General features: G+C 55.0%; 1 protein-coding gene and 1 pseudogene across 3 annotated transcripts in view; both read left to right on the forward strand.

The window, feature by feature from the left end:
* The first annotated feature begins 5,370 nt into the window (after positions 1 to 5,370).
* LOC100339933 (uncharacterized) lies at positions 5,371 to 14,187 on the forward strand (annotated as a pseudogene).
* JDP2 (Jun dimerization protein 2) overlaps positions 14,021 to 23,685 on the forward strand; it is a 41,242-nt gene continuing 31,577 nt past the window's right edge. Inside the window, exons 1-2 of one of the 3 annotated variants that reach the window (XM_051826215.2) lie at positions 14,021 to 14,173; positions 23,278 to 23,501. In XM_051826215.2, coding sequence (XP_051682175.1) covers positions 23,301 to 23,501 — 201 coding nt within the window. In that variant the 5' untranslated portion in view covers positions 14,021 to 14,173; positions 23,278 to 23,300. Of the gene's footprint in view, positions 14,174 to 14,350; positions 14,577 to 14,674; positions 14,889 to 23,277; positions 23,502 to 23,685 lie in introns of those variants that run through there. The other 2 variants (XM_051826217.2, XM_051826218.2) reach the window with 2 other exon arrangements.

A 23,685-nucleotide genomic window follows, 5' to 3' on the forward strand; every position in this document is an offset into this window, starting at 1 on the left:
TCCAAGCCATGAACTTTTGGGGGGGCACAAAAAGAGACCCCAGAGAGCTCCCTCGCCCCTTCCATCACGTGAGGATGCAGCCAGAAGTCAGCCACTTAACAAGCCAGGATGCTGGCCCTCACCAGGCACCAAATCTGCTGGCACCCTGACCTTGGTCTTTGCAGCCCCAGAACTGTGACGAACAACCAACCCCAGCCTGTTGGCGTCTGTTCCGGCAGCCTGCACGCACCACAGCACCAGTGTGTTCATTGAGGGAAAATTCGCTCAGCTGCACACCTACGATTCGTGTATTTTTTGGTTTGTATGTTTACATGCTAGATGCCAAAAAAAAAACGTTTTGCAAATATTAAAGAGAGAGAGAGAGAGAGTGCTCTGAATAGCATGTGGATTAGAAAGCACCCAAATCTCTACTTGTTGGTGGAGCCAATGGGCTCTGAGCTTGGCCCTCAGGTAAAGCTCCCCCATGGGCACAGCCCTGGCAACCTCTGGGAGTCTGGTGCACTAGGGGCTTGCGCAGAACCGAGCATGGAGCCCCTGGTGTTTGTGCGTGCGTGCTGCACACACGCGTGTGCTGGACAGAGGCCAGCACACGGCTCAGACAGCTGACCCTTGTGACCCTGTGACACTGGGCTGAGTTCCTCAACCTTCTGACCCGCTAGCTTTCTCACGGTAGAGGGAGGCTGATAGCAAGACCCACAGGACAGACTGCATGAGGAAGCATCCAATTGGATGCCGGGTAAAGGGCTTAGCCCAGAACCAGGCCCCCAGCAAACGCAAAAATAACGCATGAGGCAGGCGTTTGGCACAGAGGTTGCCCACACCCTGTATCAGAGTGCCTGGGTTTGAGCCCCGGCTCCTTTTCTGACTCCAGCTTCCTGCTGATGCACATCCTGGCAGGCAGCACCCTTGCCACATGGGAGACTCGGGTGGGGTTCTGGGCTCTTTGGCTTCATCCAAGGTTGGGAATTTCCCTCTGACCCAGGCCTCTGCCCCTGCCCAACCATTACACCACTGCATCATGGGAGATTTGGAGTGCTAATTCTCTTCTCCCCCTTCCTACAGGTTCCAGCAGAGGTCACAGGGGGCTGCCCAAGGGAGTCCTCCCTCCCTCCCTCCCACAGACCCTCCCTGAACAGGGGCCAGGACAGACAGGTGGTCAGATGTGACTGCTGTCTCTGGGAGTCAGCTGTTCACAGATGAAGCGGTGTGGTCTCAGCTTTGCCCCCACCTTTGTGGCTCTGGGCCTTCTTTCTCACATCTGGAATCCGAGAGACATTACTCTGATTTCTGAGGTCCATCTGTCCCTCTGGATCCACACATGAACCTGAAAAAGAGCACTGTAGAACCAACAGCAAGAATGAATAACCTGGGGCCGGCACTGTGGCATAGTGGGTAAAGCTGCCACCTGCAGTGCTGGCATCCATATGGACACCGGTTTGAGTCCCAGCTACTTCTCTTTTGATCCAGCTCTCTGCTATGGCCTGGGAAAGCAGCGGAAGATGGCCCAAGTGCGTGTACGCACATGGGAGACCTGGATGAAGCTCCTGGCTCCTGGCTTTGGCCTGACTAGGGCTGGCCGTTATGACCATCTAGGGAATGAATCAGAGCATGGAAGATCTCTCTCTCTCTCTCCTCCCCTCTTTCTGTAACTCTTTCAAAATGAATAAAAAATCTTAAAAAAACTCTACTTAAAATGCAAGCAAACATCAATAAATGCTGTTTTGTATATGCTGAGAGTATGGGCTTTGGAGCCAGGCTCTTTGGTGTGAGTCCTGACTCTGCCACTCTGACTAGCTGTGATAGTAAACATTCTGTTCCTCAGTTTCCTCATCTGTAAAACGGGATTAGCAATACCGCCTACTTCATGGGCTTCTATGAGGATTAAGTGAATTAATAAATCTGAAGCTGTTAGCACGGTGCTTGGCATATAGTAAGTGTTCAATCAATATTAGCTGCTATTTCAAAAGTAAACCTTCTTAAGAGCAAATTCCAATCGATTGCCTGTCACTGCCCCTGGTGACAGAGGCTGAGCGCTGGGGACAGTCCGAGGCTGACAGAATGACGGTGCTCCACTGTGCATTGGGGCAGAAGAATTTCTAGATTTGTTTTATTTATTGAAAGACAGAACCATAGAGAGGGAGGGGCAGAGGCTGAGAGAGAGATCGATTTTCCATCCATTGGCTCACTTCCCAAATGGCCATAATGGCCAGGGCTGGGCCAGGCTGAAGCCAGGAGCCTGCTCCAGGTCTCCCATATGGGTACAGGGGCCCAAGCACTTGTGCCATCCTCTACTGCTTTCCCAGGTGCACCAGCAGGGAGCTGGATCAGAAGTGGAGCAGCCGGGATTCGAACCTGAACCCACATGGGATGTTGGCGCTGTAGGCTGCAGCTTCACCCACTACGCCATAGTGCTAGCCCCTAAAATAAATCCTAAAAATGCAAGAGGTTAGTTGAGAACCATTGATGAATTCGATATTTTGTTGCATACTTTAAATGCATTGAAATTTATGAGAAATTTTCCCAAATAGTTCTATTGCCATAACAGTGTTTGAATTTATACGCATAGGTATCTCTACAACTAGTGCATTGCAATTCAGATTTTAAAATTTTAATATTTTTTGTTTGAAAGGGAAAGCGACAAGAGACAAATAGACACAGTTCCCATCCACTAGTTCAGTCCCCAAATGCCTACAACATCCCTGGGCCAGAGCTGAAGCTGGAATTCAATCCAAGTCTCCCAAGTGGGTGGCAGGAGACCAACTAACTTGAACCATGACTGCTGTCTCCTAGGGTCTGCATTAGCAGGGAACTGGAGTCAGCAGCTGGAGCCTGGGATTGAAGCCAGGTATTCTGATAGAGGCCAGGGTTGTCTTACCTAGCACCTTCACTGCTGTGCCAAGCACAGCCCTGAGATGATTTCTCAGAGGGCATGCACTTTTTCAGCCCTGAGAATGAGCTATGTTGCTTTAAAGAGGTACAATGCTTTCAGAAAAAGAATGTGTCAGGTAATAGAATGTGATTTAAAGCAAGTGCTGGGGCAGGCAGTGTGGCTTGGTGGATAACGCCGCTGCTTGGGATGCCTGCACCCAATACCAGAGCGCCTAGGATTGCATCCTGTCTCTGCTCTGAACTCCATTCCTGCTCGTGTGCACCTGGGAGGCAGTGATGACTCAACTTGCCGGTGCCATGGCACCACCGATTGAGTTTCTGGTTCCCAGCTTCAGTCTAGCCTCAGCAGTTGAGAATGTGTCGGGGGAAGAACCAACCAATAGGATCTCTCTCTCTCTCTCTCTCCCTCCTTTCCCCTGCCAAATAAAAATATTTTAAAATTGAGTTAAGGAAAATGCAGTCTATCTTCTTCCTCCGATGGACATAGCTTTGAATTTTCCCTGGGATACTTTTATTTTGATCTTGAGTTTTACTTTGCTGCTCATGGTAGTAATTGATTTTTTAAAAAAATATTTGTATATTTGAGAGGCAGAGAGAGCTTCTATCTCTCTCCTGGCCCAAATACCTGCCATAGCCAGGGTAGCCAAAGCAGGGAGTTGGGAATGCAACCCAAGTCTCTCCCAGGTATGGCAGAAACTCAGGCACTTAAGCCGTCACAGCTGCCTCCCAGGGTCCACGTTAGCAGGAAGCTGGAGTCAGGAGCTGGAGCCGGGAGCCGCCAGCATCAAAGAGCAGCCAACCTGAGTCCCGTGTGATAAGTACTATTCTAAGTGCGTGTGGGGGTAACTTATTGAGAGTCTCTCGTACTCCTATGGTTGGGTGTTGTCACCTGTATCCTGTTTTAATGATGGAATGGAACACAGAGGAGTTAAGTGAATCGCTCCAGGCCACATAGCTAACATGCATCAGAGACAGGATACAGAGAGGCAGTCTGGTTCCAGGGAGCCCCTTCACCGCTCTGTCCTGCCGCCTTGCATGATGAATCAATCTTAGAGCCGTGAAAACCATGAACATGGCCATGGGGGACAACCCGAGACCCCAGGTCTGCAAGGGACTAGGGATGGGCAGTGGAGTCTGAAGACACTCCCCTTAGCCCTGAAGCTTTGACCTACAGGAAGCAAGGTCGAAGGGGTTCCTCTGCCTCAGACAAGTCCCCAGGGGGACACTTGTCCCGGTGCCACAGTGGAACAGCCCTGGCCCCACACTGATTGGGATAAGAAGTGCTGACCAATAGGAGAAGGTTTCTTCCAGTGGCTTTCCTCCCTGTGTCCAGTACCCCTTCGTTGGCCTTTGCACACATGTGATCACTTAGTTCCTCAGCTAATTATGCGTTCACATGAGAGCGGGGGGGGGGGGCAGCCTTGTTCATCCTTTTATGATCTAAGCCTTTGCTCCTACAGACAATCCAATATCCATGGAACGAATGAACGGCTGAGTGAAGGAACGAGTGAGAAGTCCGCCGCTGGGTCTGAAACTGCGCTTCAGTTGGAGCTGGCGGGGGAAGCGCGTGAGGGGGCGGGCACAGAAATAACAAGCTGGCATTTGGGGAAGTGTGGGGACGGAAAGGCAGGCTTTTAAAAGGAGGAAGGAGCGGATTAGGGAGGTGTATTTAAGAGATAGAGAAACACAGAGGGCAGGCGGGAGGGAGGGGACCTCAGGCAGAAAGCCTGAAAGGGAGCCTGTGAGACCAGCCAGGGCCACCAAAGGAGCCCTTGTCCCCAGGCCTCCCTCCGTGCCCGTCCCGGAGGCCAGCCCGAGGGGTCTCCTCTGGCAGCAGTGCGACTTTCCCTTATTTCCCCAGGGCGGCAGATTTCCCCAGGAAAGACACAGAGTGTGGGGCTGCCCTCCTGGGGGCTCCGGGACCCCAGCCCCAAGCATTCCAGGCTGACTTGGGGGCCTGTGTGCAGGGGTGCAGGCGCCAGGGCCTGGCCGGCATGGGCTGGAGCTGGAAGAGCCTCCCTCCAAGTGCAGACCCCAGCCGCCCCCGGCCCAGTCACTGGGCCCCCTCAGGCTGCCCACACCTCCCGCTCTCCACCTCCAAGACCAAGAGCGCTGAGTAAAAGCGGAAACACCACCTCCTGCAGAAAACCTCCAGGGCTTTTTTCCTTCCCTTCCAGAAACATTGGCTGAAATCACTTTTTCTTGGCGGTGGTTTGGAAACACAGAGCAGACAAAGAGTCCGGAGGCTTATGCCCGTCGTCACTCCGGGCCAGCTCGATCCCGTGCCATCTAGGCCGGCCTCATTTAATATGGACAAGTTTGTGCTGGATAAGATGTGTCCGCTCATTCTCTGGCCGCTCAGCATTCGCTTAAAGAACATCCTTCCAGTGCCGAGAGCCCCGAGTGCTCTCCACACGCTGGGGATGCGAAAGAAATGATTGCTTGGCCCAGCACATGGTTTATTTAAATGTCCGTTGAGTGTAACCATAAGCTCAACACATGGCGTTAAGCGGACGTTCAAACCTAAGATGGAAGCAGGCGGCGGCGGCTGGGGTGACCAAGCAGAGCCCGGTGACAGGACGCTGGTGTTGGGAACGGGAGATCTGCACATCCCACACCGGTGCAGCAGTTGGCCAGCTCACTTCGAAAAACCCCTGCTACCAGGAGAGACGCCTCTTATTCTCTGCACTGGAAACCTTTGCACCTAGGACATGTTGACTATCAAGGCTTTGGGAGACTTCGATGAGATCTCAATCCTCCAGACCAGAGCGTGTGACTGGTGGACAGCCCAACACTGGCTTGCTCCATGGACATCAGGTTATGCTGTAGGGAGACATGGCCAGCTTAGCCCTATCTCTGGACACACACACATACATTCGAAGCATTTGAGCACAGAAATAAATTCTATATTAACCCAGGTTCTGCCACGGGGCATATGATGCCTTGGAAACAGACATTATTCCTTCCTTTGTATTGATGGATACCCAGGCTTCTATAGTGGTCACTCACATGTATCAACTAATTGGAGATGACGAGAAAGTAGAGCGAATTGAACACACAGAATCCTACAGGCAGGCCTGCTTTGGTGAGTTCTCTCTCTTTTTTTTTCATTGCCTTGTTCACATCAAGTAATTAAACACTTAAAACCACACAATTGCATGACTTTTATAATATTTTGCAGTGAACTATAACATTGTCTTCTCCATTAATATATAATTCCTCTAAGTTTCTTGTAAACTAAGACTATATTTAGTTTACAATATATAGTTTCTATGATAACAATGTCCACACACAGTAAATGGTCCTATGTAAAAAAAAAAAATTACCCTTTGGAAAATCTCAAAAGTTGATACTTGGGAACCCATTACAAAAGTAGTGCATGAAAAAAAAAAAAAACCTAGACTTTCTTGTATACATTTTTCTCTTCCTTAATAATAAATGTTTACTTTTCATTCTTTCTTAAAAAAAAAAAACCCTAAGATGTGGGCACTACCCCTGAGGTCACTTCCAGCACACGGCAGTGACCACAGCAGCATGCCTGAACCAAGGAGAGCAGTTTTGAAGACTCTATCATCAGGCATCAGGAGGAAAGCGTCACCGAAGGTCCCAAGCGGGAGAAAGGCCTGCAGGCTGCAGGGGTCTGCCCCAGCTCCTAGCCGCAGGCCCTTGAACCTTCGCATCAACCCGCCAGTGTAGGTGTCGTTATCGTATCCATTTAACAGATGAGGAAACTGAGGCTCAAAGGTTTTATGGAGCAATCTGACCAATCCACAGCCACACTTTCTGAAATTGGGGGGTGGGCAGAGAATCTGACCAATCCACAGCCGCGCTTTCTGGAATGGGGGGTGGGGTGGGAGCAGGAATTAAGAAGAAAGGAAAGAGTGAAAAGGAGTCTTCAGTTCATCTAGAAGCAGCAGATGTGTGTGGCTGCTGGCTGGGAACATGGCTGTAGTGTAATGTCTAATGTCTACATGTGCAGATTACACTCTTTTTTTAAAAAAAAAATATTTATTTTATTTGAGAGGCAGAGTTGCAGACACAGAGAGGGAGAGACAGAGGTCTTCCATCTGCTGGTTCTTCCCCAAATGGCTGCAATGGCTGGAGCTGGGCTAATCCAAACTCAGGAGCCAGGAGCTTCCTCTGGGTCTCCCATGCTGGTGCAGGGGCCCAAGAACTTGAACCATCTCCACTGCCTTCCCAGGTCATTATCAGGGAGCTGGATCAGAAGTGGAGTAGCTGGGACTCGAACCAGCACCCATATGGGATGCTGGCGCCACCTACTACCTCACAGCACCAGCCCTAGATTACACTCTTTTTTTTTTTTTTTTTTGACAGGCAGAGTGGACAGTGAGAGAGAGAGACAGAGAGAAAGGTCTTCCTTTTGCTGTTGGTTCACCCTCCAATGGCCGCCGCGGCCAGCACGCTGCGGCTGGCGCACCGTGCTGATCCGATGGCAGGAGCCAGGTACTTATCCTGGTCTCCCATGGGGTGCAGGGCCCAAGCACTTGGGCCATCCTCCACTGCCTTCCCGGGCCACAGCAGAGAGCTGGCCTGGAAGAGGAGCAACTGGGACAGAATCCGGCGCCCCGACCGGGACTAGAACCCGGTGTGCCGGCGCCGCAAGGCAGAGGATTAGCCTAGTAAGCCGCGGCGCCGGCCTACACTCTTTAAAATATACATATTTAAAAGATTTATTTATTTGAAAAGGGGAGAGAGAGAGAGAGAGAGAGAGAGAGAGAGAGAAGCCTAGAACTCCATCTGGGTCTCTCAGGTGGGTGGCAGAAGTCCAAGCACTTGGGCCCTCTTCCGCTGCTTTCCCAGGCAAGTTAACAGAGAGCTGGTCAGAAGTGGAACAGCTAGACTTGAACCGGTGCTGGTATGGAATGCTGGTGTTGTGGGTGGTGGCTTTACCTACTGCGATGCAGCCCCAGATTAAACTCTTGCTTTTAAAAAATGAGTTCGGTGGGTGGTGGTTGTAGGGGTTAAGTGGCTGCTTGGAAGCCTGCATCCCATATCAGAGTGCCCGAGTCCTGGCTCTGCTCCCAATTCCAGCTTCCTGCTAATGTGTACTCTGGGAGGTAGCAGCTGAGGGCACAAGTAGCTGGGTCCCTGCCACCCACATGGGAGAGCTGGACTGAGTTCCTGGTGCCTAGCTCTGGCCTAGTCCAGCCCTGGCTGTTGTGGACATTCGGCAAGTGAACCAGTAGAGGGGTGATTCTCTCTCTCTCTCTCTCTCTCTCTCTCACAGAGAGTCTCTGTCTCTGCTTTCCAAATAAATAAAATTATTTAAATTAGAAAACAACTCAAGGCCCTTGACTCTCCCTCTGTGAGGGTGTCATGTCTCTCATATCTGAGCAAGTACAGCAAACTCCTCTTTGACCTTGTTTCCTTCTGGGCTCTTCTGACTGTCCTGGTAACGCAGTCTGACTTCCACGGCACTGGGGAAGCCCGTGCTAAGGGAGAGGGGGTGGGATGGGGTGGGGTGGGGGGCCTGAGAGTCTGTGAGGGTGCCCCCCACTCTCCAGTCTTCTGGGGCATAGGTTGTCTCGGAACTTCTCTGCCTCTTATTCCCCCAGTTCATTAATTCACCGTCAACATCTCCTAAGACTGAGCCCCAGATCAACTTCTGCTCACTCGTTCATTAAGCTGCAGGACTTACACAGAAACCGAATATTCTGAGAGCACAGTGCATCACGTTAGGTTTTCCCTAGATCACTGAAGCCCTCACTTCCCCATTTTTATAAATATCATCTGTCTTTCTGGGCCGCTAGTGTGTCATCCTTTATGGGCAAGAACATCTTCTTTTTCCTTTGCCTCTTCAAATACGGCAGCACATGGTGCATGGCTCACAGCAAACACTCAGACAAGGTTGTCGGACTAAATTATTTAAATGACTAACTGAGCCCTGAGCCGTGCGCAGGCAGCTCGCTGCAGTTCTGTATTTAGTCTCTTGGAGGCTGAGCGGCGCTTGATGGATGAGAAAGGATGGAAGCAGGTGCAAGTCCACATGTCAGTTCAGCGCTCCCTTGGAAGCTTGACTTTAAATCATTTGACTCATGCATTTTTCAGCATCCTTTCAGTGGCCAGGTCAGAAAACTCAACTCAAACTGTCTTAAGAAAGCGAAAGGGGATGTGTTGACGCCATCAATACAAAGTCCAATGACTGATGACTCAGCGGTTTCTTACGGCACGCTAGAGTCGGGGACTCAGATGGCGATCTCATGGCTGTTTCTCTCTTTACACATTTTGGCTCTCTTTTCTTCTGTGTGTTGGTTCCTTTCTCAGGCTGTTGTCACATGACAGGAAAAGCGGCCACTGACAGCCACTGACTATACCTTTGCTGTGGCGTTTTAAAGAGAAGGGGCTTCCTTCTTCCTTAGCATTCACACAGCAAATCTCAGGGAAGACTCTGATTGGCCCTATTTGGGCCATAGATCCACTCCTGAACCAATCACTGTGGCTTTGGAAAGGGACTACTCTGATTGGCTAACTCAGGTGTCACACATCTACCTTGGTTGGGGTGATAAAGCCCCTCCAGAGCTACAGGAAGGAGCTCAAAGAATGGAATGCTGAGGGGAACAAGTACCCACAACGCTTCTCCCACCCTCACCCCGCCTGCCGCATCATGAGAAGTTACTGTTGCTTCACTCTCCCAAGCCTTATAGCATTAGCGGATTAAAGAGAAGATGCTGGACTCTTCCCAGAAATGACTGCGTTCCGTGGATGCTGATTTAGTCTTAAACCTTTAGACATATTTCAGAAAACTCTCATCGGTGGTTATTGGGAGAGAGGCCTTCCCATTCCCAATTCCCAAATTTTCTTCTTGGATACTTCAGCCTTGAATGCACACACACACACTCACACACACACACACACACACACCCCTATATGTATGTGAATTCAGACACAGGTAAATTAAAAAAATTTTTTTAAATCAGACCCCCCCCCAATCACTACCACGAAACTTCCCCCACCCCAGGGAAGAACATGGGGGAGGCTCATTTCTCCAGCTTTCTCCTGGTAGCTGTTTCATGGATCAAAGGAAGACCAGGAGGAAGAAATCATCATAGCAGGTTACTGTGATTTGCAGAACATAAAAAAAGCTACTCTCAACCTCTTGTGTGATTCCATGACACCATCCTGCCTCTCATCCTAAGAACCCCCTACGGCATGTGTTTTTGTTTTAAGCAGATCAAAACATCTGTTTTTGAAACAAAACTTGTGATAACTCCATGGATCACCAGAGACACCTGGAAGACTAATGCTGAGATAGGCCTTGTGTATACCGGGATTTACACAGCCAAGTGCCCTCAGAGGCCAGGCCATGCCAGGCTGGGAAGAGAGTGCTGAGTCAAATCCCACGGTGCCCCATCTCAAGGGGGCGTTGTCTAGGAGGTGCCAGCCCATTGCTGCCATGAGGGAGTGCGTGCTGTGGCAACTACTGATGGTTCGCTAATTTCTGGTTCCTTCCTCCTTCACCATACAGAGCAGGACAGAGCTTCCTTGTCCCTTTGAAATTAAGAGTGGCCACGTGACTTGCTTTGGCCAATGACAGGCAATCCACAGTACTAAATGCCTCTCCAGGAGGAAAGACTCGTCTGCTAGTGCGTAGCCAGCTCTACTTTCCTTCTCTGCCATGATGGACGTGAATGCACCTGTTGACACGGAGGTGCAGCACCTACAGGACAGCTGTCTGTGAAATAAACCTTTCTTGTGGTGAGTCACTCAGTGTTGGGTGATACTTACTCCTGCAGCAAAACATAGCTTATCTTGACTATTACATATACTCCCGACATGGCCACAATGGCTGGAGCTGGGCTGATCTGAAGCCAGGAGCCTGGAGCTCCCTCCAGGTCTCCCATGTGGGTGAGGGACTCAAGGACTTGGGCCATCTTCCATTGTTTTCCCAGGCCATAGCAGAGAGCTGGATGGGAAGTGGAGCAGCCAGGACTCGAACTGGTACCCATATGGGATGCCAGCACTGCAGAAGGCGGCTTTACCCACTGTGCCACAGCACTGTCCACTCCTTTAATATATTTTTAAGAAAGAATTTAGGACTGAGCCAATGAAACTAAGTTCAACCTGCCAGTTCCTAGTTTGTAACTCTGGTCCGCACAGTGGAGGATGATCGCCCTATCTCAACTCCAGCCGTGCTTATAGTCTGTGTCATGTAATTCTCTCTCAGCTGCTCCTGGTGTTGCTGTTCATCTGTTTTGTCTATTTTAAAATTTACTTATTTGAAAGGCAGGGGGGAGAGAGAGAGAGAGAGAGAGAGAGAGAGAGAAGACTGACCTTCCAAACACTGGTTCACTCCCCAATGATCACAACAGCCTGGACTGGGCCAGCAAAGCCAGAAGCCAGGAGCCTCAGCTGGGTCTCCCACGTGGGTGGCAGGAACTCCAGTACTTGGGCCATCATCTGCTGCTTCCCAGGAGCATTAACAGGGAGCTGAGTTGGAATTGGAGTATCCAGGACTCAACTAGCACTCTGATTTGAGATGTTCCTATTCATTAGTTTTTAAGTCATTCTTCCTAACTCGATGGCAAGTGAGAAGTGAGGAAGAGTCTCTCTCTCTCTCTCTCTCAGCAGAGCATCAGAAAGAGCTCTTATTCACTGGTTCAGTCTCCAAACACCTGCAATGGCCAGGGCTGGTCCGGGGCTGTAGCCAGGAGCTGGGAATTCAATATGGGTCTCCCACATGGATGACCAGAACCTGATTAACTTGAACTATTTACTTGCTACCTCCCAGGGTCTGCTGTAGCAGGACAGCGGAGTCAGGAGCTGGAGCTGGAGCTGGAAATCAAACCCAGGTGCTCCCATCTGGGACAGGAGCGACTTAATTGCTAGGCTCCCAGGAATCATGCCTTCCACTCTGTGTACCTTGCAGGCACAGACGAGATGTTCAGTAATATTTGCATGAAGACTAGCTGTTTGGCAGACTACCAGAACCATCACTTCCTGCTTTGATACTGGAGGAACAGGTCTGAGGGATTGTTTTACTTCACCATTTCACTTCTTCCCTTTGCAAAGAGCTTAGTTGTCATCAACGTCCAAATGCACCAGACGTGCGAAAGCCAGTGGCCTCGTCAGGATTTTTCTACTTGCAAGGACTCGGAGGCCCAAGTTCAGTAAGGTACAGTTTGCTGATTCCTGTAACAGAGACCTCCAGAGGCAGGGAAGGTGTCAGCCGGGCCTGGACACAGGATCTCAGCGTCCTGAGAACGCCACCTGCCCGCGCCTTGGGGACGACTCCCCTCTTCTCCGCTCTGCACTGTGTCACCCTCAGCCGACCCCTAGCGTGTGCTGGCTTCCAGCAGCGTCTCCTCTGCACAGTCCCCATCTCTTCCGATTCACCTGGAATATGCAACAACCTCTAAGGCTGCCTCCTGGCCGGGGCCAGTGTCTTACGAGGACTCTTCTAGCTGCGACTGAGAGGAAACCTAAATTCAGACTGCTTTCAGCTGAGTCATTTGCCCCTGGGAGCCAGGGGTGTAGACCAGCTCCACATAAGGACCAGCAGGAGAAGCAGGCCACCGTCGGTTTACAATCCTCCCTCCAGTCACTTCCCTGGGAGGGGGCGGTGGGGCTGGAGGGAGGTCTTGAAGCTGTGTTTGCACAGCATCCTATATAAAATGGAAAAACGCCCGTATCAAATAACAGGAGAGAACTAGTGGCTATTAGAGGGAGATGGAGCGGGCCCAAGACCGCCCAGTCACCCCCAAGTACCACCCCTGTAGCTTATTTAAATATTTGTGGGGGGAGGCCCCACCACGGTCCAAAGCAGGCCCTGGAGAGCACCTGCTCCAACCACACACGCTCATTTCTGGTCCCTGCGCATAGATCAGCTTCGTTTGTTCAAAGTCCCAGCCGACGACACATAAAGTTTCACGACACATAAAGTTTCAGTGTCGGCTTCCACATAAACGTCCAAACCTCGGTCTCCTGGGAGAAGCATCCTAAGGCAGCTTCCCGGTCCCCGGCTTTGATGCTGATGCTGATGCTGCAGCGAAGGTGCCGTGGGGTTGAGTCCTGTTCTCCCACAGGACTATCAATGATGATGTGTTCTCCAAGCCTATTCTTCTAGGGCCTGGCCCCCTCCTTACTGGCTCGCATTCATGTCCCAAGGGAGGCTGCTGATGGCCAAGGGGAAGACTGGCCAGGCCGGCAATGGCCATGGGGACCTGGTCTGCCTTTCCTCCCACGGGACCAGTGCTCTGATCTGGAAAGATTCCACTGCCCAGGAGTGGCAGGGGGACTACAACCACATGGCAGGCAGACTGGCTTGAGTGTTCTGTGGCTCCCACCTGTCTCCAGTCCTGTTGTTCCTTTCATTCTTAGCGTCTGCCCTCCAAGAAGGCTTGACCTTTTCCTTTCACTTCCTTTCTTCTGTGGGAAATGACCTGGCATCACCCTGAGAAGGAGGCTAGAGGTCACCGGGTATCCAAGTCTTGGGCAGAGAGGTAGGGGGTTGGCTGGGCACCCAGAGGGGCCTGGAAGGTGGCAGGCATCGAGAATGGTGCCAAGGTCTCAGGAGCCACGCTTCTGCCCCCAGGGTTCTGGGCCTTTAAGGACTGGAGGGCACCACCCAGCACCATTCCTTCTAGCGTCCCCTTGCCCATCTACCTCTGGAGGAGGATGGCACAGGGCCACTGCCGGGCTGCTGAGGGCTGGGTCAGCTCCGGAGGGGAAAAGGCACAGCCTGCGGGAGCAAGACAAAAAGCCCAGGGATCAAACAAGCCGGGCGCGGGGCGGTGGAGCTGTCAGGCTGCAGCCTTGGGTGGGCGCCCGGTGGGCAGGGGTACAGGTTCCCCCAGGCACCATCATCCTGGGCCCATCTTTCTGCATGCCCGCTTGTGAGGCCACCTCCTCTCCCCTTCGCTTCCCAGGCGTCCAAGCTCGGAATCGTGCTGACACCATCTAGGTCCGGGAAAAGGCTGAGGACCCAGAAGGCCGTGCCCCGACGCCCGCCCCCCCCCCCCCGTCCTCCCACCCCACCCCCCCACCTCCCCCGGCGATGCCTGCCCGGGCTCTGAGCCCGGCCCTCTCTTCGCGCTCTCCCAGGCGGCGGCTTGGGCGTCGCGGGGCGGCCGTGCGCTGGGGATGCGCTTACATAACCGCTCGCCGCGTCCTGCTCGCTCCGCGCGCGTCCCGGAGCCGCGGGCTGGGAGCGCGGGGACACGCGATGGAGCCCGGGCAGGCGCCGCGGGGCCCGGGTCGCCCCTGCGGGCAGAGCAGCGCGAGCAGCCGCGGGAGGAGGGCGCCCGAGGCGGCGGGGGCGGTGAAGGTCAGTGGGTGTGAAGCGCCGGATCCACACCCCCTCCTCCTCCCCTGTCCCCTCCTTCCCTTCCTCTCCGTCCCCCTCTGACGTCTGGAGCTGGCAGCTCGGCCGGTTCCGCATTCCCGACCCCTCCCCGCCGCCCTGGGGCCGCTATATAGCCGGGGCTGATGCAACCCGTCCCGCCGCCCGCCACTGCCTGCGGGAGGGACGCTCGGCGGCCGCGACGGGGGGCGCTGGCGGCGGCGGACGCTGCAGCGGCGGCGGGGCTGGCGCCGCGGCGGCTCCCGGGCCGGGACGGGCCTGGGCACCGGGCGGAGCTCCGCGGCCCGGCGGCAGCGGCGCGGAGTGTGCAGGGCGCCTGCAGCCGGGCCCCGGCCCCGGCGCCGCCTCCGCCCGCGGCTTCTGCACGGTGGGTGCGAGGGCGCGCGCGGGGCGCCGGCCGCGCGGGTGGGGCGGGGCGCGCCGGCCGCGGGCACCTGGGACGGCCGCCCTCGCGCGGGCGGAGCGCGCAGAGTCCCCCGGCACCCGCGGCCCGCGGGAGGCTCCCCGGGACCGCGAGCTTTCGAGGCGCGGGGCGTCCGGGAGCCGGTGGCTTCCCTTGGTTCCGGCCCCGGGACGGGAGGCTCCGTCCGCTGCCTCCTCCCTCGCGCGCTCTCCTCCTCCGTCCGATTGCTGGGAGGCGCTCTCCTCCAGCGGCGGCGGCGGTGGCGGGGAAGGCGGGGTGAGTGGGGAGACAACGGCCCCTGTCCGGGAGCCGGGGGCGGGGCGGGGGAGGATGACAGGGACCTGCCGGCCGGGAGGAAGCACGGCTCCCGGAGGACCCGGGGGAGGGTGTGGAGGAGGGCGAGGGGTCTGCATCCGATGCAGGGGGCTTTTCTCGGATACTCCGCTGCATGGTTCTGGGCTGGGAAGGGTCCTAGGGATGGCCTGGGTCGGCTTTGGGGGTTCCGCGTCTCCCGGCCAGGTTACATAAGGAGGCAAGGCAGCCCCTCCGGAGATGCTTGGAATTCTCAAAGGGGCCCGGGGGCTCTGGGCCTTCTGCCCCGTATCCCTGGACCCCGGGGCTGGCAGAGCCAGGATTGGCTTGGGGCAGTGGGAGGAGCGGCAGCTACACGCGGGGATGCAGTGATGGAAGGGTGGAGAGGCTGCAGGAAGAAGTCGCGGGGACCCCTTGGTGTAGTAGCAGGATTGCCTGGCCCCTGCTGGCTGAGGCCCCCTCCCCTCCCGTGTGGCCCCCAGGGCCTGGGGCTGTGGCCTGACAGCTCCTGCGCAGGGCGGCAGGACTCCAGTCTGTGTGGAGAGGGCAAGCAGAGTGTGGGTGTGTGTACCCAGGTTTAAATCCTGATGCACTCACCCTGGCTGGGAGTTTGAGAAGCCTGAGAAACTGAAGCTTGGCGCGGTGTTGGGTGCCTGCTTGTCCTTTGAGGCTCTGTGTTAACCAGTCCTCTGCCCTCCCCCGCCAGCCTCCCTTCCCTGTGGGTTTTCTAAAGAAACCTCCCATTGCTTTGCGTTTCCAGCAAATCTGGCTGCAGGGAGAGTTCGATGGCTTATCTCCCTTTGCAGGTTTCTAGGGGAGAGTGTAACCACGCATTAGGTGTGAGGTGGCTCCACTTTTATATGAACCCGAGGTTGGGGGTGTGGGGCGAGGAGAGAGAGAAGCAAGGTCCATTCTCATGCCTCTGGGCTGCTGGGGTTCGGCTTAGCTGAGGACAGGCAGGGTGGGCCCTGAGAGAACCTCTTCTGTCCCTGCTCCTCTTTCTCGGCTCCAGCGCGGCAGGCAGCTCCAGAACCTTCCCCCAAGAGCTGGTTGCTGAGCTATTTGAGGGCTGCAGCAAGGTGTGCGTGTGGAGGCCTTTAGCTTCTCTCCTGAGTTAGCTGAAACCCCATCCTGGGCAATGTGTCCCTATGTGGTGACAATGACCTCTAGGGAGGGCTGGGTAAGGGTCTCCCCCCTACTCAACCGCTACTTAGCTTTGGCAACCCCCAGGGCACACACCTCCTGTCTCCCCAACCTGTTCCCGGGCTGTGTGGGCATCTTTTCCAACCTGCAGAAAGCCTTGGCAGGGCCAGGCCCTCGGGCCTTGCTTGTTGAGCCGCCCCTGGTGTTGCAATGGACTGGCTTTCTCTTTCGAGTGCCTCCACTTCCAGCTCCACGCTGGGAAGGAAGGGGCTGGTGCAGACTCTGGGCTGGCCTGCTCTGCGTTCATTCAACCCCAGCTCTACTTGAGCAGTCAGAGCCAGGGCTGAGGGCAGGCTACATTCTTCTCTGCTACAGGATGTAGTTTGCTTTTTTTCCATGCGAATGAATTATGTTTGAAAGCGAAATGGGCGGAAGAGAAAAATAGAGTGAGTGTGTCTGGGTATAGGTGCACATACCTATATAGGCGGGTGGGGGGGAGAAGCAGGCACATTATTTTTCCATTTTCCTTTAATTAAGGCTCTGTGGAGGTGTGTTTGAAAACAGAGGGTCTCCTATGCCTTAGGAGGGTGAGAACACTCTTTTGGCTGCGTCCTGGGCCATATGCAGCGTATGGTGGCCAATGAAACTGGAACTGGCTCATTCTCCTGCTTGTCTTGGCAGGCGGTCCCGTGGCTTGTGTTACCAGCTCTGGAACGTTGGGGCTGCCAAGCTCCGTGTGCCTGTGTGCATGTGTGTGCGTGCGCGCGTGCACTCTTGTGCGTGTGTGTGGTTTGGCCCTCTCAAAACTCAGCAGAGACAAATGCCTTAGCAACCCACGCTTGGAATTTTCGGCCTGGGTTTCTTTACACGTGGGGCTGGCTGTGGGAGGCCTGAGCGGAGCCCACCGTCCTTGGCTTTTCTCTCCCCCGTTCCTCCCCACCTCTCCTTTTTGGTCTAGTTTCTGGCTGTAGCCCGTGGGATTCGGCTGTGGTGCTGATTTCCAAAGCAGGAGCTGGCCAGTGGCACTTTTTTTTTTTTTTTTTTAAAGGACCAAAGCAATTATCACACAGCACGTGTGTGTCTGTGTTGTGCGTTGTGTTATGAACCCTGCCACTGAGAACAGAGCTGACAAGCTTGGCAGAGGGGCGACAGCTGGGCCGGTGCCAATGTCTTCCCTGGAGGTGTGGACTCCCAGGAGGGAGGATCTCACGTGCAGTCGCTGGCCAGCTATGTTAGGAAGAGGACAAAGCTGGCTTCCCAGGCAGGCTTGTTGGAAGCATTTTTCCAGTCTCCAGGGAAGAACAGGCATCCCCTAGGGCAAGGTTCCCAGTTCTTCTAAGGCCCGACTGGCTATGCAGGAATCATGCGGTGGCTCCTCCTGGCACTGGCTACCCGTCACCAAATGCTTAGGGGAACCCCAGAGGAGCAGCCCCTCCGAGTGGCACAGCAGTGCCGGCCCCCACTCTTGAGGGCCACCTGGTGGCTGTACCTCATGGCCAGTGATCTGTGCAGCCGTGTCCCGGCTTGCAGGGTGGAGAAGACCTCAGAGGGATCTCTGAGGACAGAGGGCAGGTGCCCGGCCTCATTTCTGCACCTGTGTCGCTAGCCCTTGGCCTGGCATCTCTGGTTGCAGCTGTGTAGTTCACTGCCAGGATTCAGGATGGCCCTGCCCACTCGGGGTGTACCACTGGGAAGTGGGCGAGCAGGGAATCCTCTGGGGAAATCCTCTAGGTGGCTGTAAGGAGGGGAGACCACTGTCAGGGGGAGCAGTCCGGAAGGGACCTCTAAGGGATCGCCGCCGAGTCTTCCTGGTTGTGTGCAGGTGCAATTCCAGGTACTTTCCAAGTCTTAGCTAATTGAATCTCTTGGCAGCCTTAGCGGGCAAGTAACACTGTTCTCGCCTTAGAGCTGAGAATAGGGAGGTGCAGAGAGGTTAGGGAACTTGCCCCGGGCCACATGGCTGGGGTCTGGCTCTGAAGCCTCCCCAGGTGCCCCGCCTGCAGAGCTGGGCCAGCACCTGCAGGGGCCTGGTCCTCATTCTGCGGCTTGCAGCTCCCCCTGCCCCTTTGCTCCTTGCCGCCTGATCTCCTTGTGCTTGGAAAGCTGGTGGACCTGCATCACTGACCTCCCAGCAGAGAGGCAGTCCCAGATGACTCCTTAGCGCCAGCCAGAGGTCTGCTGTTCATTCTGCAAGCCTCGCGGTGACGGGTCCCATACCCTGTGGCCACTGGCCTGCCACCTTTCTGCTCACTCCGTGGACTCCTGCCCCTGCAGCCGCTTGCCTCCTGGAGGTCCTCCCCCGCTGTTTCTCAGCCCTCCTTGGTGCTGATGCTCAGTTCCTGGCTCCGTGCCCTTGACTTCTGACCCCAGTTCTTGCTACTGGGGCTTGCTCTTGTCAACTCCAACCTGCCCTCACCTCCACCCTGAGCCTTAGCACACCCCCGTTCCGGGCTCCCGATGCCAGCCCAGGCCAGCTGCTTCCCTGGAGGGCAGCTCTTCTCAGAGCGCCTCCCTTAAGCCTTCGTTTCTACGGACAGGAAGTTCGAGATGCAGATCCTATTTCTTTTGACCTTTTTTTTTTTTAAAAAAAAAAAAAAACCTGTTTTTGCCTCTCTGGAAAAAAATACTGAATATTGGGCAATTTCTTTTTTTTTTTTTTTAAGATTTATTTGAAATTGAGAGTTACAGAGAGAGGGAGAGACACACAGAGAAAGAGATCTTCCCCAAATGGCCATAATGGCCAGGACTGAGCCAGGAGCCTGGAACTCCCTCTGAGTCTTCCCAGGTAGCAGGGGCCCAAGCACTCGGGTCATCTTCTGCTGCTTTACCCAGGTGCATTAGCAGAGAGCTGGCTTGGAAGTGGAGGAGCCGGGACTTGAACCCAGGATCATACAGGATGCTGGTGTCACAGGCTGTGACTTAACCTGCTGCACCTTGACACCAGCCCAGTAATGGGCCCTTTGTAATAAAGATAGCTCTTTCCAAGCAACAAAAAAGGGTTTAAGGCTTTTTACAGCTTTACATAGAGTAAATAAGAGCAGAAAAGCCCAGGGACAAAGTTTGCTTATCACCTCTGGCTTTTCTCACTAGGGCTGAAATGAATATCCGTGCTGCCCTCTCCTGCGGGCATTTCTGGCCTGGACACATTTTGTGCCCAGTGCAGCTCCCCAGGGAAGTCAGAGCGGAAGAGATCTGGGTACCAGGCCTCTTCTTCAAGTGCTTCCTCCCGCCTGGCCCCTGTTGTCACCCAGCTGGCTTTGTGGAGCTGCCTCAAGTCACCCATAATCTTAAGCTCAGCAGCGGCTTAGGGTCCGCTGTGACCTTCGGAGCTGTTTCTTTCTTATTCGTGCCTGACCTGTCCCTTGTGCATTCCCCAGCTGTCCTTCATTGTTCCTGGTCAGAGCCCCAAATTGCCAGAGTCATTCTGGATTCTGGAAGCCCAAGCCCCATTTCCCGACATGGCTGCTGTGCCAGCGCACAGGGCCGGACGGAGACACGGAGGGCGCTTGTCTGCCTCTCAGACCTCCTGGGCCCTGGGGTTTCCAGCGCTTAGCCTGTCGTCAGTTCTCCTTTTCCTGGTCAGTTGTTTCCATGTGGAATGACTGGGCTGGGAGATGAGTCCACTGCTTGTCATCTGTCCCGTGTCTTCCTGCAAGTGTTAAGTTCCTCCTGGCTGCCGCTGGCTCCTGGCCACCGCCACCCCCTTTTTTTATAGATCCACGAATCACATCAAATTGTTTTATTTCTCAAATCACCAAAGTGGCCTCCCAGCCTTAGATTGCCAGCCAGCTCCTTGCAGTTAATGAGGCTCCAGCTCTGAGAGGCAGCTGCTCGGCCGCTCAGCCCCCGCCCGCCAGGGGTTAGATGACTTCTCACCGCGAGTGTCAGCTGCTGGGGTTGTCTCCTAGGAATGCTATGCGTTGAGGACTCTGTGGCTTGTATCTGAGCAGCAGCGAGGGAGGAAAAGGGGTGGGCTGGGGGGGAGGGTTGCTTCCACCAAGGAGAGCCTGGTGCCTGGTCCCCTGGGGGAGGCTTATCCTGGCCACAGGGTCACAGAGGAACAAGAATGGTGGGAATCCCCAGGGGGTGGCTGCCCCTCCTGGGGGTTCCACGGTAGCAGAGAATTCTTTGTGTTTGGGCTCATTTATGACGCTGATGTGTCTCGTTTATACCATCTGTATGAAAATAAACAGAAGCTGCATGCCCAGCCTACCATTCCTGGAGCACGCTGGGTTCTGGCTTCCATCTCCCGGGCTTGCCTTCGGCAGGGAGGTTCACGGGAGCCTCTAGAGTACTTTTCTGGGATCTACTGTGGGAACGAAGAGCCTAGAGGTGAAATTAGGAGCTGACAGTGAGCATCTTGGCTTCCAGAGAGAGTTTACCTCCCACACACGCTGAATTTTGCTGTTCTGTGAAGTCGTTATCATCTGCACTCTCACTCATTTATTTATTACTTCAATAAGTACTTATCTTTCAGAAACCATTTATTTATTTATTTATTTGAGAGGCAGAGAGACAGAGTCATCCTCTAGTTCATTCCCCCAAATGCCTGCAGTGGCCGCGGGGGTGGGAGGGAGGCTGAAGCCAGGAACTCAATCCAGGTCTCCCACGTGGGTGGCAGAGACTTGAGTACTGGAGCCATCAGCTGCTGCCTTCCCAGGGTGCACACTAGCAGAAAGCTGGAGTCAGGAGCTGGAGCCAGGAACCAAACCCAGGCATCCCAACCGGCGTCTTAGCTGCTAGGCTAAACACCTACCCCAGGCAAGTGTTCTAGACTGCCCTTCAGTGCCAAAAATGGTGCTAGGCACTGGGGTTACCTGGGTGACGCCCCGCCAGCCATGACTGCACCCCTGAAATCCCCTTGCTTACCTGGTGGCCACATGGCCTGGCCCAGGCGCCGTTGTGCCCACAGGAACGAGTCCTTGTCCCAGTTTCCTGGAGGAGCGCTGGGCAGACAGGGGGGTCTTGGGCAGACCTGGGGTGGTCTTCTGGGGGGCAGTCTGCACCCCCTCCCCGCGGTGACAGCCCAGCTGAGGCGGGCAGCAGGAGTGGCCCTCTCACTGACCTGGGACCCCAGTGCGTTGAACTCCCACAAATGAGAGGTCTCTGGGGCCACCTCTGTGTCTGGTCTCCACCCCCTTTGTTTAGCTGCTGTGGGGTTATCTGGAAGCGACCTCAGCCTGGGGCTCTGGGAAGCAGAGCCCTCTGCACAGTGTAGGTGTCTGGCAGCCGGGGAGGAGGTCATTCCCGCTGCTGAAGGCACTGATGCCTAAGGGACACAGAAAGGGCAGGGCCAGAGAGCCATGGTCCCAGGCTCCAGGGACCGGGAGTCTACTCCTGGCCCTGGTGCTTTCCAGCTGCGTGACCTTGAGCGAGTTAGTGGTTTGGACGAGTGAGCCTCAGGTCCTGCTCTGAGAGGGCCCAGGGACCACTGGGTGCCAAGGAGTCGGGGTGGGGAGAAAGGATGTGGGGTGGGGTGGAGGGGCTGAGGGGACCGGATGTGGGAGCCGAGTGGGTGGAGCCCAGATGAAGGAGCCCAGGAGCACCAGATGCTGCCTTGGCTTGGAGCTTGGTGGACAGACGCCGTAGGTGTGTGGAGGACCAGGTGGCGGCTCCCTGCCCGTTCCACATCTTTAAACAGACAGAGTCCAGTGGAGGTCTTTGTGCTCGTGTGCTTTGCCCCTTGGAGCGCAGAGCCTGTTAAGAAAGTGACAAGGGACTCAGAGAGGGAACCAAACGTCACCTTTTCAAGTGAGATGGAGACGGAGAGTGTGGCCTGCATTTGATGTGCCTCGCCTCTTGCATGTTAGACCTGGGAGCCTGAGTAGGGGCCGGTGGCTGTGGCTCACGGTCCAGGGCCCCTCTGGGGTGAGGGGAGAGAGCCGGAGACGACATGGCCCCTGGAGCACAGGAGCTCCTTGACACAGAAGGCCAGTGTGGCAGCTTCAAAAAGTGGGAGGAGAAATGGGATGACACGATGGTGCAGATTCGCCATGACTTGCTGAAGCTCCCCTGTGCGTCTCTATAAGAAAAGAGACGGGTGGAGATGGGGGATGGGCGAACAGTCTTCCCTCAGGATAAGTGAGATAGGGGAGGTTTCCATGGGTGGCCCTGTGCACACAGGTGGGAAGGAGAGACAATTGCCTGTACAGGACTGGAATCCATGGACAGCTGTGCACTAAAATGCGACTAAGACACTAAGACTTCTTGAATCCGACCTCCCCGGTGCCTGCTGGCTCACAGCAGGTGCTTAGTGAGCGGCCAGTTGGGCAGGAGCCCCTCGAGGGCCTGGGTGAGTCCGGGCTTTTTGGTGGATGAGCTGTCCTCACTGACATTTGAGCCTTGGGCGGGCCATTGTTGCCTGCGAGCTTCCCCAAGTCAAAGAAAGAAAGAATAAGCATCGCACTGGTGTTGGCCTGTCTAACTTACGTCTTCTTTCCTGCCCGAGTCTCTCTTCCCCTCTGAACTGCTTGCATCTGGCGCGGCTCAGATATGTGTTTGCTCTGAGAGTGAGAAGACCTTGGAGGAATTTTCTGGTCCTAGGTTCCACTGGGAAAGCACATGCTAATTAATTCCACCTCCTTTGCTGCGTAGATAGCAGACACACACACACACACGCTTCTAACTTAAGTTTGCTTCATCTTGTATTCAGGGTGTCTTCACAAGTGTGCAGAATGGGATGTGTGATTTGAGGGGAGGCACCATGCCAGATTAAAAATAGCTCCCTCTTAAACAGGTGCAAAGGTGCTTGAGATGCCGCTGTTAGAATTCCGCCTCTTCCGAGGCAGCCCCAGCGCCACACCGGTTTTGACTGTGTGCCTGCCCTTGAGCGGGTCATCTTCTTCCTGAGTGGGGGGGCTCCGGCCCAGCCTCAGAGTGCTGATGGGGGGAGGGGGGCTCACCGCAGGGCCTGGCGCAGCAGAGGCCGAGTGAGTAAATGTCGCCAGCAATGGGGTTGAGCGTCACTGTCTTCTATTTTTTTTTAAAGGCAGACACCCCTGGCAGTGCAAGGGATGACCTTGGTGTGAATGAATTGATCAGGTTTTCCTCTATGACAGGAAGGGCTGAAGGGCAGGAAGAGCGGCTGGGAGGGGAGAGGATGCAGGGGGATGTTGGTGCCAGGAGGGAGACCTGGGGCTGAAGCCGCGCGAGCAGCCCCCTTCCCTGCAGATGACCGATGCCGCTTTCTCCGCCCCCCCCTCCCCCCCAGGCTGGCCTGCCGCTTCTGCTGCTATGATGCCCGGGCAGATTCCCGACCCTTCCGTGACCGCGGGCTCTCTGCCAGGGCTCGGCCCCCTGACTGGACTGCCCGGCTCGGCTCTGACCGTGGAGGAGCTGAAATACGCCGACATCCGCAACATCGGGGCCATGATCGCGCCCTTGCACTTCCTGGAGGTGAAACTGGGCAAGAGGCCCCAACCTGTGAAAAGTGAGGTGAGCCCAGGCGGGGGAAGGGGTGCAGGGGAGAGCCCTGGGGCTGGCCCTGAGCGTGTCCCGTGACCTTAGCCTCGCTGCTCCTCAAAGTGGTGCCGGGACCAGTGGCATGTGGGCCTCCCTGGGGCTTGGCAGAAATGAAGACTCTCAGGCCCCACCCAGATCTGCTGAACCCGAATCTGCA

The sequence above is a fragment of the Oryctolagus cuniculus genome, chromosome 20 (assembly GCF_964237555.1).
Source record: "Oryctolagus cuniculus chromosome 20, mOryCun1.1, whole genome shotgun sequence".
Classification (NCBI taxonomy): Eukaryota; Metazoa; Chordata; class Mammalia; order Lagomorpha; family Leporidae; genus Oryctolagus; species Oryctolagus cuniculus.